Source organism: Hibiscus syriacus, unplaced genomic scaffold (genome assembly GCF_006381635.1).
Source record: "Hibiscus syriacus cultivar Baekdansim isolate YM2019G1 unplaced genomic scaffold, ASM638163v2 tig00110185_pilon, whole genome shotgun sequence".
Taxonomy (NCBI): Eukaryota; Viridiplantae; Streptophyta; class Magnoliopsida; order Malvales; family Malvaceae; genus Hibiscus; species Hibiscus syriacus.
In genome coordinates, this window is record NW_024062616.1 from 49,541 (window position 1) to 67,041 (window position 17,501).

The following is a 17,501-nucleotide window of genomic DNA, read 5'->3' on the forward strand; positions in this document are numbered from 1 at the left end:
AAGAAGAAGAGAGTTGTGTAAATGAGAGGGTTATGAGTTGAAGTAATCTTTTCACAGACATGGGTAGCATCAATGGTTGTTCGGAGTTGGGACAAATGGTAAAGGGATCGCGCGTATTCTTCACTAAAACGAGAATACAAGTAAGGACTCTGTTAGGTGAATGGTATTTGCATTGTTGGCCCCGAGTTAAGTCAAAATTATTCTTTTTATGGTGCTTCTTCAGCTGCACTACGTACGCTGCAAGTGTCGGCTAAATAACGTTGGCTGCACAACGCGTATAATATTGGGTCGAATTCCAGACCCACTGAAAACATTCAGAGCAATTATAAGTTAAAATATTGAATGGAGGCATTGTTGGTGGTGAAATTCTGGGAAGGTTCCTCCTTGCAGAGAAGTACATTCCTAGTCTTTGTTTTGTAAATTTGGTAGTGACAAAAGACTTGATCGCGTGGAATAATGAATTGGAACAGTACTGATTGATTATAAGAAAGTAAAAGGTGGTTTGTAACATCACACGAATAATTAATTAAAAGAGTTCAGATTATGAAAATGACGTTATTTTGTGGGTGGGCAATGCATGGGTTTCATAAGAAACAGGTTCCATTAAGTATCACTCGTCCCGCATTTGTCGTCGGTTAAGACTCAATCCGTGGGGCCCAAAGACCAACCCCAAACCCTTGCTTCCTCCAATTACACCCGTAAGGGTCGCTCCAATGTATTTACGGTCATATATTAAAGTAAACTTGGTTTGAAGTTGATTAATTATGCTAAGCATGTTTCATTATCTCCATGATGTAATTATTTTTACCTGTCTATATTGGCTTTCATGAGTCGCTTGTGAAAAGTAATCCCAAACATTAGCAACATTTAAGAAACAACCCAAACCCAATTAATTAATAGTAATTGCTAATTGCTAGTTGATACAGTGGGAAACTTCCAAAGTCAAACCGGTGATGTAGCAAGATTCCACTTGAACTTGAACTTGAACGTAGAGGAGGAGGCTTGAATAAAGAAAATAAAAAGGGTAGCGACCTAGTAGGTAACAACTGGGCTAAGACCCGATGGATTATGTGTTGTTAATTTACCAACACCTCTAATATTACAACTTGTAAATTACACCGATTGATTAATTTATATAAGCAAGTATTATAAAACAAATACAAAGTTGGAACGAAGTGAGAGACTAAGCAGATGGTGGCATCAATAAGCCGTTTATGTGAATTTCATTTTCTCTTCACCTAATACCAAAAACATGCCGACAATAATAAACATGTTTGATTAAATTTGTAATTACAGTTTCTTTTTTAATATATAAATACAAAATGTCTACAAAAATATCAATTTCAAAGTAAATATAGTGAGAATGGTCCCATAATGCAATATTGCATCACAAAATTTAAGGATCAGAGCCAACATTATCGGTAGTTGAACCGATCCCAACTCGCAGCCAAGGAGATGAAGCTCCGGTTGTATTGGTGTCCTTGAGTTCACTTAGTTTAGCTAACTTTGCCTTACTGTCTGCTTCGTCATCTGCATTTTGCAGACAAGTATTGTTCTTATCATTGTTGTTATCGTTGTCAGCTTGCAAATGGTGTTGATTAATATATTCCTTTTCTTTTCCTATCCAAGGCTGCAAATACATTTCTGTAGAAACATCAAAATTCGATGGATTAATGTGGTTTCGATGTACATGATTATCGGATGGAGCAGGAAGATTGAGATCAAGTTTAAGATCGAGCGGCTCGGATTTGTCGATGAACTTTGGTCTTTGTTGAATCTGTTCGATGTGATCTTCAAACTGATGAAACTTAGGCAAAGAACAAGTGTCGGGTGAATTCGAAGTGATCCAATGACATCTTTTATGCCCACCCAATGCTTGTCCGGATGAGAAAACACGGTGACAGATTGAACATTCATGTACTTTTGATTTCCTTTTCAATGCAGTAGTACTAGTTCCTTGATCAAATTGCAAAGGTGACCTAGATTTTGTTGGGAAGAACTCTTCGTGCGTGATAGCATCGTGGCCTTCATCGGCTTGACTATCATCCAGATGATCTTGCCGGGCTGCAAAACATCCCTTGACCTTCTTGTGACTAGCTCTATGTCCACCCAAAGCTTGGTGGGAGTTAAACACTTTCTTGCATGCTTTGCACTCAAACAACCCTTTGGCGACGCCTTTGGCATTCTCCATTGGTATCCCACATGCAATAGGTGCAATGAAATTCATCGTGTTTCGTCTTTCTTCTTCTTCTTTGCTGGCGGAAGCGCAAGACTCCTCTAGCTCGGTCACTAAAGGATCGACGGTGGCGTTGGATAACATCATAAGGCAATTAGCAAGATCTTCCTCTTCGCTTGACGGACAAATGGAGTTGAGATTACCCACGTTACTTCTCAACGATCTTTTCCTTTTAGACCAACCGTGTCTTCTCCTTGTAACTCCGTCATCACCATCCGAGCCTGGCGACGACACTAGATCCTCAGAGCTACATTTACAGTGCTCGAGAAACGATTTTAACGTCAGAAACTCCTTACCACAATTCTCACAAACCCTACAATTCTTTAACCGATTAGGGTTGGTTCTTAAGGCGTACATGCGCTTGTTGCTAGGTGGCACGTTTTCCCCTAGTTTGTCTTCCCAATCACTAGCGGGATCATCGTCGTCAATGTGATCGGTGTCTTCGCCTATTCCATGCGCTCTCATATGCCCACCGAGCGCCCTCCCACAGCCAAATCCTTTCTTGCAAATCTTACAAAAGTGTTTAAAGTTTGACTGTTGATCCACGATGAAAGCCATGCAACGAAAAGGAAAAGGATTAAAAAAAAAGAATCTGTGAAAATTTTGAATGAATGGGAAAAGAAGGGTGAGTCGTAAAATGTAATTGTATAGTGAAAGGTTGTTGCAGAGTTGAATGGCGAGAAGGGCGACTAGTCGTTTTTAGTAAGAGTAATGGCTTGGTTATTTGTGGACGAAAGATAGATTAGGGGAAGGAAAGAAGAGAGCAATGGAGAGTTGAGGAATGGGGGAGTGAGGTGACAAGTGGTAGGAGAAGGAGACATTTTCTACGGCTTTGTGGTGGCGCCGACGGCCAAACCAAGGGAGTCGCGTGCAACCAGTGTTTCCGGGGAGAGTGTGTGCAATTGATGTAAGAGAGATGAGTGAAAGAGAGAGAGTGTGGCTCTAACTGCCATACCTAAATGATGTATTCATATCCCTTCAATTCCAAGCCAAGAAAACCCATACATTGCTTTCTCCTTCTCTGTCGCTTGGTTTTATCGGCTTTTCCACAGATTTCTTACACCTCTCTCACTCTTTATTACATTTACCTATTATTATCTTTTCTTTTGCTAACCATGTTATTTTTATTTTAAACACGGATTTGACCTCTTCTACAGTGTATATATTTTCTCCCAAAATAGAAAGGAAAAGGCTGATATTGAGCTGCATCACTTAATCCATAGTATTGCTTTATCTAGGCAAAATGGTTAAACATCATCTATACATAAATTGGTTTACATTTGGAACAAGTCATTTGTAGCCAATAGATGAATGTATAAATAGTGGCAAACTAATCACCGGTGTGATGGTAAATTACTATTTTTTTTAAATCCTTGCTAATGAGGGAAGCATAGTAGGATAAGCCATAAGTTTGGTTCAATGAGTAGGGAATTAGTTTCTTTAACCATTGATAATTCTGTTGCCTTGCGTTAATTCAAAGCATTCCTACAGCCAAGTTCAAGTAAGCAGTCTAATCATCAACTGCATTTTCAGCACTTGCATGATTGGGGCCGTGTTCCTGATATAATTTATTGTAAATATGCATATGATCACCTACCATTTCATACATGATAGGTTCCCACTAGCGAGAGTCCTTGTGAATTTAAAGCAGTCTTATCTTGGGCTGTTCACCCCAGAATTTATAGCTATAGTACAATTACGAGGGAGTGGCCCAAGAAATAAATGTTTTATGCTTGGGCCTATTTATCCCAACTGCTGCATCGTGTACACATGTCCCCGGCCAACAATTATAAACCATACTGAAATTATTAAGGCTACAACGTTATGGCCACGGTGCCATAATTTGGATCTAAAATTTCCCTCGTTATCATTTAACCCATTGCAATTTGCATAATATATCCATTCTTTTGATGATTGATAATACTTTCATCATCACTCTATATTATTCCTTTTAACTATTTTATTATGTCAAAACAAACAGCCTGAAAAATTAACTTTCTCTGGAGGCCCACACAAAGCTCAACAATATGATTATAATGACTAATATTCTAAGGGTCTGGTGGAGCAAAACCAGGAAAAAAGAAATAAAGAATGAAATTTCATCATTTGACATTTACACAAGTGGTTTGACTGACGAAATTCATACATTATAATACTAGTATTACATCTGTTGAAACCATAAACATACACCATAGTTACAACATATTACTCCTCTGTACTGGCCCTAATTTGAAACAAACCATGACATTTGTTATACACCAAATACGTACGCACAAACAGGCAAAAAAAAAAGACTTAATGCAAAAGCAAAATCCAGAGACGGAGACGGAGAAATTTGCCCTCATTAACTGATGAAGTAATTACAACATAATGCGAGCATTTTTATTGTATATTCCTTGTGCTACTTTGAAAATTTCAGCACAATTTATAGTCCTCTCAATGTAGTATCCTCCTCCAATGCTCACTTCCCTCTCCAAGTGACTGCAATAGCTCTGGAACACACTCACATTCACATGCAACTTGAATCCCATCATAAATAACAACTCAACCTCCAACGTATTCAATTCTTTGGTTGTCAATCCTCCCACCTGTGCAAAGTACGAGTTCCTGTAATTCCTGCTCAACAGCAAACACTAACCCCGTTATAAATCTCCCTTACGAATTTCATTAACGTTGAGAGAAACATTACTTACATGTCTTCGACATACTTGGAAGCCACCATAATAGTTGTAATGAGAAGCCTATGTACGTTTTTAGGAGTAATCCGAAACCCAGGATTTGCCTGGCAAAATCGATCAATATATACATATGCAACAACGTAAACTGATGGTACGGCTTTGGTGTACCGGAAGATTCTCTCCAGGTAGGATTGAATAGTCATGTCTGGTGCTTCATGGCAATCGAAAACTTTGCTTCTCACTGCCCCTCTACAGTTGTTGGCAATCCTTTCATTTCTGGCCATTGTTCTCTCAATAAGAGAAGCGAGAACTGATATCACCAGTGGAGTGTTTGCGTCACTATGATAGGAAAAAGAGTAGAGATGGGATCGAAGCTTTCTTGGGGAGATTGCAATCGAAGATGCAGCCATTGTTGAAGGATTTACACAGAGAGAAAATGGAGGGTATTTGTATTTGAAAAGAAATGGGAGGTTAAATGAATTAGGTGTGAAAATGAATAAAGAAATGAGATTTGCAAGGTTGGTGGAAAGCGGGCAAAGATAATTACGAGAATCATTTTCTTAAAGATTTTTGTAAAAACCACAGTACAGAAAACCAACTAAGCTTTGGACATATCACCCAAGTTTGTGAAATGAAAATAGAGGTAGCCGACAGTGGGTTGAAGAGCATGAAAGAAATCTTCATTTCCCTGGTCCTAAGGCTTTGGACTTTGGACCCACAAGACATATGTGTCAAAGTTGGATTAGTTATGACCTATGAGTTCGCTCAAATAGATCCGGTTAAGAGTTTGGACTTAAATTTTAAAATTCAACTAAAATAAAAATACAAACTACTTATACTGGCCTTGGGATTAGTGAAATTCAAAAAGTGAAGTGCTTTCCGGTTACACACTTGCACGTTCAGTAGCTGTACCACGTGCAATTTCTTATTGGTTTATTGATTCTAATTTCTAATAACACAAACAAAAATCTATTCCACTCATAAACCCACCAACTTGTTCTTGCTCACCTGAGACCGAATCTCCACTTCATATATTTGCATGTTGCACACAATCAAATTGCATTTGAAAAAAAAAACACTTATGATTAAATATACCTATATTTATATATATCGATACTTCTGATATTAGTACCAATTGTTATTTTATATATAAAGAAACTATATTTTGTAATTATGCAAGTGGCCAAAGCTTAAAATGATTATGATTAGATTAACAAAGTAATGAAACTAAATGATCACAGAAAACCCCTTTGCATTAATATATACATATCCAGTCTTCCAATGTGGGTCTAGTTGAGTCTTCCATTGTTTCTACCAATTATGAAATTGTTGATATTAAATATTTCAAGGGGATCCGGAAAAAATCTGACCAAATTTTGGATTATATATGTTCAACTATTTTAGTTTACCATGTGGTGGTGGTGTTGGGTCTATGTGATTTTATTACAAGGATATATTTATCAAAATAGATTTAAATATCGTCTATTGATGATTTGTTAATAAAAAAAAGAATTATAAAAAAAAGACTTGTGAACTTGAAGATTAATTAATTAGTTTCAAAAGAATTATAAAATATATTAACTTTGTATATGTTTTTATAGACTTGTGAACGTATGATGTTTTATATGATATATAACCAAAAATAATGTGTCCATGCATGTGATTCCTTCTTGTCTTAATTGTTGGGAAACAAACTCGAGATTGAATTACCTCTAGGAAATGTTGTGATTTGAAATTGGAACCAACAATTGGGTTAAGCATCCCATGATTGAACCAAACAAGTTGAGGTGGGCCCAACTTCCAAGCCAGAGCATTTGCAAATCAGTTCCCATTCCTTTGATGTGGAAAAGTTGGTTATTGGATACTAGTGTTTACAAATTACCCGGATGCCTAAGAGAGAGCCCAGATGATATATGGCCGTTTTGCACAACAAGAATCGTCTCATCAACCTTAGTCCAATGGGCATCAAAGGCCTACTAGATCCCTATATTCTTCAATTTAGAATATGATCTTCCAATCATGAGATTCCTTCAAGGAAAACGAGCCGTGCAAAATAAAACACCGCCATTTTGACAATGACCTAGTCTGGTGGGATATGGGCTATAAAAAAATGGTCCGATGGCATCTGCTGTGAGATAACAAGCTTTCAATTGGTTCCAGCACTTCAACTTTATACGCCCAATTTGCTGAATGAAAAAGTAGACAAATGCACATCAATTTCTGGGACTGGAACCGCTCCTCCTCGGATTGTTGAATCAAGCAAAATGCACCAACTTGGCTGAATTGCTTTCGATTTTGGTCTTTGAGTTTTCCTCAAGTTGCTATGGAAGATTAATCTTTTTTGTGTTGTTCAAAAATCGAATCATAGCAGCTAAAGAGAGAGAGCATACGATTCTCCTTTGCATCATGCCCTCACTTTTCAATGGATTTCATGACAATGACTGAGGTAGAATCTTTACTATTTTAAGAGCAAACGACTTTCCTAAAATATATGTGGTTTTTGACTTTTAATGTAACGATAAGGTTTAACAAGCATTTATCCTCAAACAAATAGTCTTTCACTTTCATTTCGTAAAAATCTGTTTAAGGGCGGGTGAGGACGAAAGCATGTGGCGTTCTCCTCGTCCAAGCGTTTCCTTCTCCAATCATACATTCTTTATATCTATCTTTTCATTAAATACATTGTGCCTGCACTTGCCTATCTCTTTCAATTCAGGATATTTTTCAACTGCTAAACGTGGAGCCTATTGGGCTCCGGTCCTTTCTTTTCCTCGTTCAAAATGGATCAAGTTTTGTCACATTCAGCTCCGACCAAACAACCAATTATACAAATGCTCATAACTTGTACATGAGGATGATGAATTTTCATGTAATCATTGTCAATTACATATATTTTTATTAGAAAAGTATATTTTATTAATCAAACATGGAGACTCGTTGATAAGAGTTCTTGAAAATTTTGAAAAGGTATGATGATGTCCGAACATAATTCCGATAATAAGAATGTTTAAAGAAAACAATATATTTCTTTTAATTGTTGAGGTCAGTTGATGGGTTCAATGATAAGACAATAAGAGGAATATCTTTTAAGGGATGAATATCACGTATGAGTTATCCTTGGTCTGGTAAAAAGTGATTGTCTTGACGGAATATCAGCAGAGTTGTTTGTATAGTGTGGTCCAAGAAATGAAGTTGAACCAATTGAAATTAAGCGATTAATAATTCCAGCAGCGACAGGGAATCGGATAACTATTGTGTGGATTTGGTGCAGTAGCTTGTCTGATGGATCAAACTCTCCAAAACCAACAGAAAGCGTGAAAAACGAAACCAAAACATCAAACGTGGAAAAGAAAAATATTTTTCCACTTATGGGCTTGAGAATTTGCATTTCCCATGATTTCGGCCAGAAAGGCCTCAGTCATTGAGAGAGAGAGAGAGAGAGAGAGAGGCAAATGATAACTGCGTGGAAACCCTTACTACAAACGTGTGATAAATCCTAAACACAAGTTGACAAGTGAGAATTCAATCATCGTTTATATGTTCATCCTTCCCATGAACAATAATTCAGATGTTGATCTGATGTATTGAAATATAATATTAAGATAGATATTGATTGGTTCCAGTTTCAGAATTATTGCTCTAAACTCAGCTCATGGTTTTATTTTTAACTTACTTATTGAAACCCTGAACCGTCATATTTTATAAGTCCGAGGAAAGGGGAAGATCAGAAGCTGTTGGCCAATGATATTACAAATTCTAAGAGAAAAATTTGCAGCCACATAAGCATTATGAACTCGATCATACGAGAACCCTGTGCTACTGAAAGAATTACGACCCACGTTCAGGTTTTTTTGTGTATAAAAACGCAACTAACAGTAAGGCACCAAGCTTTAACTCTTTGTACTAGAAGCCGGAGGTTGTTGCATCTGCTGAAACATGGCGGCCATTCGGCTGCAACTAACAATCAATATATCATTATAACAAGCAAAATGCACATGAATCTGCTACTGTAGAAGCAAAATGTTTTACCTGTGATTGGCAGGCGAGGAATTGCGAAAGAGGGTCCGGCACTACAGCGGGTGAGACAGGTTGTAAGCGGTCATTAGAGCCAACATAAGAAGCCATGGTCATGAAAGGATTAGGCAGAACAGGAGAGATGCCGATGATGTTTGGTCGGCCCATGTTGTTCATATCCATGACTCCCATGCCCATGCCCATGCCCATCCCCATCCCCATCCCCATCCCCATCCCCATCTGCGACATCATTGACATTTGGAGTTGCCGTTGCATTGCCATCGGCAACATCATTGGTGGCAAGTTCATCCTATTCATCATTTGAACTTGTGCTTGTAATTGCTTAAGGTATTCAATCACTTCGTCTAGCATCGAAGCTTTGTCGGTCTGTAATGGAAATAATATATGTATATTAATCTTAAATGCACGACCCACTCGCTAAGGCGTGTACACCAAAACTACTTCCCCATGCCATTAAGATGAAAATCAACGCAATGACAGATTTCAGACATGTCCAAGACCAACAAGGGCCTACCATGAAACTGCATTTATGTGGTAGCAGGTGATTGTCTCCACACCAATCAACCTAGCTCCTGTTAAGCTGTCCCCATGGCAAACTGGTTATGTGGCTTAGGATCATTGCAACAGATAGCTAACATGTGGAGTAAATGTTGGATATTCTTATTCATGGGATTGTGTCTTTGGATTGGTATAATATAAAAAAATGTATATAACTCGTAAGACATAGTTGTTGTAAGCTTAATGGTGAAAAAGTTGCTAAAAAGTATGCCTAAAAGAGTATATCCGATTTAAAGATTCTCATTCCCTGGACGATACAAATGGTTGTTTATGCCATCTTTTTTAGCAAGAATTAAATGTTTGGTTCTAGTTAGACCACAAAAATGTAACTGTCAAAGAAATTACACCACTAAGTTGCCCCCCACAAAATTATTGGGTGACAGTGAAATAACTCAATGCTAGTTTATTTGATTGCTCAGCTTTTTCTCTTTTATTGTATATCCTTTCTACTGGGGAAATCTTATCTCTACCGTACTCAAGCTTACTTCTTTTGACTATGCCCAGTGTTTGCAGAGATTTAATAAACTTGTCTGTAATAATAAATAATAAATAAATAAATAAAAAGCAGAGACGAAGAATTTTCATACCTTGCTTGAATTCGGTACCAGTTTCTGTAAGGTTTTAATCCTTTGATTTATCTTATCTCTTCTTTTCTGGGAAAGTCCAAGAAAGAGAATATAAAAGGTTAATATTGATCACAAAGAAAACAAGTACTATAATAATTACTCATTCAGAAAAGTCAAGCTACTTTCCTTCCTTTTTTTCACTCACCTTGGCAACTAGCCTAAAAATCGAATCCAATCATTGAAGGTGCTTATCGCCTCATTGTCTCATAGATGAAAACAATTATTACCATTTTTATCAAGTTTTATCCATTGATGATATCCAATCATGATTAACTCAACAATAATTAACCAATGTTTTTTTTCCGTTCAAAAGAGAGCTTACACGTTCAGATTGGTTATGGATAGCAGCAACTCTACTCCCTTTTGTTGAAACTGAAGATTTTCCAGTTTCTTTCCTGTCTTCCTCACTTGCCTCCTCCTTTAACACGGCAAAAGAAAAAAAGTACCAAAAGGAAGGGTTCTTTTTAAATATTTCGTAAATGAAAAAAAGGGGTTAAAAGTACATGCACAAAGCAATAATAATAATTGAAGTGAAGAACTTTGCCTGGGTTTTACTGTGAGAGACAGAATCATGGTCATCGGCTGTTGTGGCCTTGGTATTATTATAGTGTCTCGCAGAGCTTGTGTTGGAAATCGAGGTGAAACCCACACGAATGTCTTTCTCATATGTGTTAACGATCATGTATTGGCTATCTCTTCCGAATCTGTCATTGGCGCTTGCACTTTTCTCCTTGCTGCACCACTCGGCTCCTACAGGAACACGCGCCGCCCTCGTTCGTTTCCCCTTGAGGAGTACTACCTCGTCGTCTTGGGGATTAACCGTCCCATTGCAGGATCCCACCCTAGTGGAGCATCCCACCCTAGTGGAGCATCCCACCACGCATGTTCCACCAAGCCCCGGCATAGATTCCATCACATGCGTGGTCCGGTCCTCTGACTTGTTGGAGCAAGGGACCAAAGCATCCATAGTCATGGTGGCGGATGAAGCCACACCCCGGTGGTGGTCCAACCAGGGTACGAGTTCTTCTGCGCCACCATCGAGAGAAGGCTCACGATACGGAAAGCAAGTGGCCAGGTTCACTATGGACTCCAAAGTGCCACCAGCTAGGGGTTTATCACAAGTAGTAGAGTTTAGTGGCTTGGGCAGAAGGTGTGGCGGACCTAAGCTGTGCATGGCTAGTTGCCCATTCTCCCATGTTAACTCTGTCACTTGATAATCTAACCTGCAAAGCCAGCAACAACATCAACCAAAAATGGTAAACTCGGGCGTTATATAGACGAAAAGAGAGGGATTTGCTACATGGGAACATCGGGGGAAGTGGAATTTGAGTTGAAACGAAAGGAGTGGCGTGGATTGTCATCCAGATCCCAACTAGGAACACACCGACTCATTTTAGTGAGCAATCAATTTTGGTTGAAAATTGTAATGTTTTAGATTATATATTTGGGTTGTGTTTGGAGTGGTAATGGGAATTGAAGTGAGAGGCGACCCTATAGCCGTTATTATTGTGGAGATGAGAATCAAAATGAATACAAGAGAAAGTGGAGGATTCTGGTCCACAGGCAACAGGAGAAAGAATATATGATGCTTAATATATGATTTAACGTAACCTCATAAGACGTGACGACACTGTAAAAATTGCAGCCAGCGAAGATTCACTTGCTAAACCAATTAAATCCCTTGTCTTACACTGTTGGATTGGTCCTACAAAACTTCCCCTTATGAAATCTATAATTTCTCCAATTGTTTCACCTATGCTGTTTCATTTTAGTATTATTACCGATGATTACTATTCTTTTATTTCCAAACACAATGTTCTCCTCCTCCTTTCGTTTCATAATAAAAGCCGCCAATTCATGCTCTTGGTTTACATTTCCTTAAAAAAGTTATATTTAATGATAAAACCTTACACAATGTCACAATCACCAAATTCACCCAAGACAAATCCCAACCCTAATTCAATCCACCTCCATCGCTAAAATCCAATTCCAGGCCGGAGGCTCCAAGCTTACAACACATTTGGTTCAAACAACAAAGTCTAAAGCATGTTATTCACAAGATGCAGCAGCAGTTCAACCATCCTCTCAGCCGCACGCCGTCTGCTTCGCCGCCGTCGGAACCTGATTTAACACCCTTTCAATCACTTCCGTTAGACCCTATTGAACCAGATCGTAGTTCCCTCCTCTCCGACGTACTCCTCCTTAAAATATTCTCGAAGCTTCCCGTCTCTCAACATGTTTCCAATTCCTTGGTGTGCAAGCGTTAGTTGTACCTTAACGGCCAGGTGGTGCAATCCCTTAAAGTTACGGATTGGTCCTTTGTTTCTTCGCGTCGGAGTTTTAATCGGTTCGCCAATCTCACCGGTTTAGACCTCGCTCGTTCCTGTATTCAGATACCGAGAAACTCTGGCATATTAGTGACCCGAAAAACGATGTCGGTTCATGTCGATACCAATTATACCGTCGATGGGTTTCTAGGAAAAACAGCATTCTTGCCGTCAAATGAGGTTGACCACGGGCTAACATTGATAGCCGAAAAGTACCCGAATTTACAGAGATTAGTAGCGATTGGGGCAAGCGAAGAAGGATTGATAAGAGTTGCGGCGGAGTGTTCTACATTACAGGAACTGAAACTACATTGTTGTGGTGATTTGGCTTTGAAGGGCATTTCAGGGACTAAAAACTTACAAGTGGTGAAATTGATTGGTTTTATTGATGGGTTTTACAATTCTGTAATTTCAGATATTGGGTTGACTCTGTTAGCTCAAGGGTGTAAAAGGTTGGTTAAGCTGGAGCTTTGTGGATGTGAAGGGAGCTACGATGGCATTAAGGCTATAGGGCAACGCTGTCAAATGCTTGAAGAACTGAGCTTTTACAATCATATGATGGATGGTGGGTGGTTAGCTTCCCTTTCGTTCTGTGTGAATTTGAAGACTTTGAAGCTCAAGTATTGATGAGAGTCCAGGGGCCGACCAACATTTGGGGTCTTGTTTGACTCTCGAGGACCTGCAGTTGGAACGCTGTCAAATTCGGGATAAGCAAAGTGTCAAGGTTTTGTTTTTTGGTTTGCGAGAATGTTAGGGGTATTGTTTTTCACAATTGTTGGGGTTTGGACGATGATGTGTTTAGCCTTGCCAGTATTTGTAGGTACGAGGCTTTTTATCACGGATACGCATTATCTTTATTAATTTTACTCGATTGTGCATCTATATTCAGTTTATGGTTTCATATTTTGTATCAGTTGAAGAGTGGGGAAAAGAAAACTAGCTGATATGTTAGATTATTTGCATACTTTTATTCCTAGAAATGCTTTGTTGTCTTTCATAAATGCATTGTTACGCAGGATGTAGGTTGTTAGGAAATTGATATACTATAGAGTTGTGTAAGTATTAACCAGGTTGACAGGTAAAAATTAGTGATGACTGCAATAAGAAGAGAAAATTTAGGTCTCCGGCTTCACAATTAGTTCCTGCACTAAGCCACTAATAAAGCAATAAATTTCTGGATTGTTCACAAGTGGACTCCAGTTAAAGAAGTGGGCATTGCCTTGTTCTTGATGTTTAATATGTGGAAATATCTAATGATATGCTCATGGTGTGCCTTTAAAACTTATGTTACTCAAACATGGATGTGAGTGGCAGACACGGGTATGCCAGTTACAAGTTATCAAACGACCCTTAGAGGGCCATTATTCCCATACCCATGACCTGATATGTGTTGAACACAAGTACTTTTAAGAAAAATGAAGAGCCGAAGCAATGTAGTTTAAAAACCCAATTATGATCCTCCCTGTTTTCTATGTAATTTTATAATATCCAAATAGTTAGTTGATAGGAATGCTTATTGATGATAACGACTCATTTTCCAATTATCTAGTTTCTTTCAAACACTTTTCTACGAGTATTCAGTCTGCGACAATAGCCCCCTTTCCATATCCCTGCTTGGGTTCTGACATCCGATCTCTATTTTTTTCCCCGACTCTGTAGGATAGTGAAGCTTGTTTCTCTGGAAGGATGCTCATTGCTGACGACAAAAGGTTTGGAGTCGGTAGTGCTTTCATGGAAAGGGCTTCAGCAATTAAGGGTAGTGTCATGTAATAACATTAAGGATAGTGAAATCACACCTGAACTGGCATCTTTGTTTTGCGAGCTTAAAGAGATGAAATGGAGGCCGGATTCCAGATAACTTCTATCAACAAATCTGGCAGGGACAGGAATGGGAAACAAAGGAGTAGATTCTTCAAGAGGTCCAAGGACTGATTCTTCTGCCTCATGCCATCACATAGTTTACATACAAACAAACAATACAAGATTGTATGATTAGCATGGGTTCCAATGGTCTTAAGATGATCTCCATCATGGTGATAACAGAGGACTAACACGCATGAAGCCTGGTTGAGCAGAGTTGTCGCATGAATTTACTAGTGTATTTTAGAGCTGAGTGTTGTACCATCAGCGAGGTTAGATTTGTGTCTTTTCATTGACAAGTAGTCATCGACTTTTTCATTGATGTAAACAGAAACAGCAATGCTTATATACATTTACAGCTTACCATTCAATAATACACTTTTTTTCAACTAAATTGAATTTGGATCTGTCTCCTTTCCGTTTCATCGTCTCTGCAGAATTATCCATCCAATTTATTTAGGTTCAAATTTAGAAATGGTTCTCGTTTTTGTAATTTTTTTCCTATTAAAAATAAAACGGCTTTTGCTTATTTGCATTTAGGAGAAACCCAACCCAAGTCGCATATATAAAGAATTGCACATGGCCTGAGCCGATGAGGTGTGTAGGTCAACGGGTTTACATAGAAATAAATAATCAACAGAAGCATAATGTAAACTAGTTATTAAGGTACATGTTTTTGATTGTTTTAACAACAAATCATGATATACAGAATGGAGATTTACATAACGTGACATTAAAACAGAGCCTTAGTGTGCATTTTCTGATACCAAACCAGAAACCATACTCTCATCCACAGGTTTGAGGCCCCCACATGATCTTGCAACGGATTCAAACAATTTTTCAACCTCGGGCACACCTTATGAAGGATCGATTCAAAAAGTTGTATCTTGGATTCTGAATTTCAACAAACCTCACAAACATAAGCATGAATAAACAAACAGGCTCCAATTTCAAAGGCACATTCATATCATAACCTTTTTTCTTTCAAATGTTCAAATAACTTTACCTTTATGAGTTCAATGAAGGTAATGAGGAGACCCCAACTATGTGGTTTATTAACAATTAGCCGTTCCAACAGAACTCTTGTAATTTGCTCTTGGATAATTTCCTGCACAGATCAGACTCTTATTCTCATCTAACTTCAAGTGAGCAGATACAGTACATCTTAGTGTAATATCATCAAACAGAAATTTTCACCTGATTTGCTTCAGGATGAAAGAGAAGTGATATGTATGGCTGTTTGGTTATTGCAATTGGTTAGCAACTGCATTAAGAAAAAGATAACGCAAGGTCTCCTATTAGGGTCTGGAAGATGTCCAAAGCCGCACTAACATGGAACACAGACAGTGGAACAGTGTTTTCTGTTCCCTGTGCATGAGGTACTCTTGACTGCAGTTGTTGGATGGCCTAATTGCAGTTTGCCACAAGATTCATTAAATGCCAGATGATATATTTCCGGTAGAAACATATTTCTTTTATTCCCCATAAGGAAAACCTTAATCCAGTTAATAAAAGATTATATTAAGAAACTAAAAATAAACTAAAATAAAGTATCAAAAGCTACTAAAGAAATATACATACAATGATTAGAAAACAAAAAAAGAAAAGGAGTAAAAGAAACTATAAAATACCTGCATTCCAACATCAAGCACCAGTGAGTTCATTAATGGTACATTATAACGGGTACCAGCAGATGCTGCCTCGCTTGGTGAAAGGAGCAGTCTTTGTTTCAATTCAGTTAGAAATGAAGATCCTCCTTGCGGTTTTGTCTGCAAAGAATTGTGCAAATAATTTAAAACAGTTTCATTAATGGATTAGAAAAGAATATTAAATTTCTAGCAAAAAGTAACATGGAAAAAACCAAATTATCATATTTAAAATGTTAGATTAAAAGTAGGTTGAAGTAAATAATGAATTTGAATACCTTGAGGTACTCATCGACGTCAGCCTTCATCTGTTTTGCTTTAAGAGCAGCATCAACCTCAGAGAGAATGGGAGGGGATTCCCTGATTTCTGGAAGCAAATCAATCTGCAGAACAAATTATGAAAGAATTAATTATCAAGAATAAACAATCCCGAAATGAATGATCAAAGATAAACTGACACCTTTAAGTTGGGAGTAGATGGATCGGGCAGCCTCATACTGCGTGGAAAAGCACTAAGGATGATATTGCGCATTTGTATGCAGCTCGTAGGAATCACATCACAAAAGGTAAAATGATAATCACACAGGAACTCGGGAAAGTCGTGAAGCAGAACCAGAAGCACCCTGAGTGTGCCTTTATACAGAAAGTGAACCTATATAGATATAGCATTAGAGAGTATGTGGGACCAGAGTAAATTGTATGGAAACAAATAATGAAATCAGTCTTTAGGCAGAGGCAAACCGGCACTCCAAGCTCAGCATTACTCAAAAATGGCTCCAGGAACAGAAGCAAGTCCACTAGCAAACGTTGGATATAGGGCCAACCCTTCTGAGAATTCCCAGAGAGCAATTTTGGCATGAAAGTCCTGTGACTGACAAGCTCTAACCATGCAAAGCTATAAAAGCACAGCAAGCAACGGCCATAAGAACTAACAGAAGGGCTGATGATGACATCTTCAAAGATTGTAAACGTGCAAGCCGAATATTGATGCCCAACAAGTTCGTGCTTTGCTAACTTCATCTTACTGGATGCAATATTCTCAAGAAAACTTAGCTGACAAATCTTACTAGAAGGAAGGAACTTTAAGGGGCTGGAGAGCATGAAATGTATTGGCAAAGGCCGCCAAAATCTGCAACAGGCTCAACAAGAATTAGCTATTTGATGACCAAGATCTCAGCATATGCAAATAAATCATACCTGAAAATTTGCACCATCAGTGACAGGGTCCAAGGAGCCAAGATCTAACAGCCAGTTGATAAACAATCTGAAATATGGTCTCGGATTAAAAGAAGCCTTCTTATTCTCAGCATCTTTTATTATAAACCTCACAGTCACGGTCAAAATCTGAAAAGCCACTATAAATATTGTTATATGTTCTTGGAAAACAAGACTGGAACACAGAAATGGAAGATAACAAATAGGCACCTTGGACATAAGAAAGAGTTTACTTGATCCCTGTTCCATTGGACAATACTAAAAGAGTTGCCCAAAAAAGATGTTAAGCGTTTACAAGGTTAGATTTAGAAATATTGATA

The 17,501-nt window shown here is 38.2% G+C and overlaps 4 protein-coding genes and 1 pseudogene across 5 annotated transcripts; 1 reads left to right on the forward strand and 4 right to left on the reverse strand.

Moving 5' to 3' along the window:
* Positions 1 to 1,396: 1,396 nt before the first annotated feature.
* LOC120217157 (zinc finger protein ZAT9-like) lies at positions 1,397 to 2,806 on the reverse strand. The gene has a single exon (XM_039214366.1). The coding sequence runs from the start codon at positions 2,792 to 2,794 to the stop codon at positions 1,397 to 1,399; it is 1,398 nt and encodes a 465-aa protein (XP_039070297.1). The 5' UTR covers positions 2,795 to 2,806.
* A 1,790-nt stretch (positions 2,807 to 4,596) lies between these two features.
* On the reverse strand, positions 4,597 to 5,324 carry LOC120217159 (cyclin-U2-1-like). Its single transcript, XM_039214367.1, has 2 exons — positions 4,930 to 5,324; positions 4,597 to 4,852 (listed from the first exon to the last, which is right to left on the reverse strand). Exons 1-2 carry the CDS (start codon positions 5,322 to 5,324, stop codon positions 4,597 to 4,599), a joined length of 651 nt encoding a protein of 216 aa, XP_039070298.1.
* Positions 5,325 to 8,590: 3,266 nt separating this feature from the next.
* LOC120217149 (transcription factor UNE10-like) lies at positions 8,591 to 11,683 on the reverse strand. 2 transcript variants are annotated; one of them, XM_039214354.1, is made up of 7 exons: positions 11,434 to 11,682; positions 10,678 to 11,356; positions 10,456 to 10,551; positions 10,095 to 10,160; positions 9,152 to 9,315; positions 8,944 to 9,106; positions 8,591 to 8,871 (listed from the first exon to the last, which is right to left on the reverse strand). In XM_039214354.1, the coding sequence occupies exons 1-7, from the start codon at positions 11,523 to 11,525 to the stop codon at positions 8,818 to 8,820; spliced, it is 1,314 nt and encodes a 437-aa protein (XP_039070285.1). In that variant the 5' UTR covers positions 11,526 to 11,682; the 3' UTR covers positions 8,591 to 8,817. The 2 variants fall into 2 exon arrangements, with proteins under 2 accessions (XP_039070285.1, XP_039070286.1); XM_039214355.1 differs by having other exon boundaries at positions 8,751 to 8,865; positions 11,434 to 11,683.
* Positions 11,684 to 12,086: 403 nt separating this feature from the next.
* Positions 12,087 to 14,578, forward strand: LOC120217151 (annotated as a pseudogene).
* Positions 14,579 to 14,998: 420 nt separating this feature from the next.
* LOC120217142 (CCR4-NOT transcription complex subunit 1-like) lies at positions 14,999 to 17,448 on the reverse strand. The gene is made up of 9 exons (XM_039214350.1): positions 17,392 to 17,448; positions 17,164 to 17,310; positions 16,708 to 17,095; positions 16,427 to 16,618; positions 16,245 to 16,349; positions 15,952 to 16,089; positions 15,518 to 15,727; positions 15,327 to 15,428; positions 14,999 to 15,214 (listed from the first exon to the last, which is right to left on the reverse strand). Exons 2-7 carry the CDS (start codon positions 17,178 to 17,180, stop codon positions 15,590 to 15,592), a joined length of 978 nt encoding a protein of 325 aa, XP_039070281.1. The 5' UTR covers positions 17,181 to 17,310; positions 17,392 to 17,448; the 3' UTR covers positions 14,999 to 15,214; positions 15,327 to 15,428; positions 15,518 to 15,589.
* Between the last annotated feature and the right edge of the window lie 53 nt (positions 17,449 to 17,501).

Excerpts from the sequence above, each read along its gene's own strand:
- LOC120217142 (XM_039214350.1), bottom strand. Across the intron at positions 16,350-16,426 it reads CATCTACTCCCAACTTAAAG|ATTGATTTGCTTCCAGAAAT; the intron begins GTGTCAGTTTAT and ends TTTGTTCTGCAG. Across the intron at positions 16,090-16,244 it reads ACGTCGATGAGTACCTCAAG|ACAAAACCGCAAGGAGGATC; the intron begins GTATTCAAATTC and ends AATTCTTTGCAG.
- LOC120217149 (XM_039214354.1), bottom strand. The coding sequence starts at position 11,525 with ATGAGTCGGTGTGTTCCTAGTTGGGATCTGGATGACAATCCACGCCAC. Across the intron at positions 9,316-10,094 it reads TGGTACCGAATTCAAGCAAG|ACCGACAAAGCTTCGATGCT; the intron begins GTATGAAAATTC and ends TTTCCATTACAG. Across the intron at positions 9,107-9,151 it reads CAGATGGGGATGGGGATGGG|TATGAACAACATGGGCCGAC; the intron begins GATGGGGATGGG and ends GGGAGTCATGGA.
- LOC120217157 (XM_039214366.1), bottom strand. The coding sequence starts at position 2,794 with ATGGCTTTCATCGTGGATCAACAGTCAAACTTTAAACACTTTTGTAAG.
- LOC120217159 (XM_039214367.1), bottom strand. The coding sequence starts at position 5,324 with ATGGCTGCATCTTCGATTGCAATCTCCCCAAGAAAGCTTCGATCCCAT. Across the intron at positions 4,853-4,929 it reads TCCAAGTATGTCGAAGACAT|GAATTACAGGAACTCGTACT; the intron begins GTAAGTAATGTT and ends GCTGTTGAGCAG.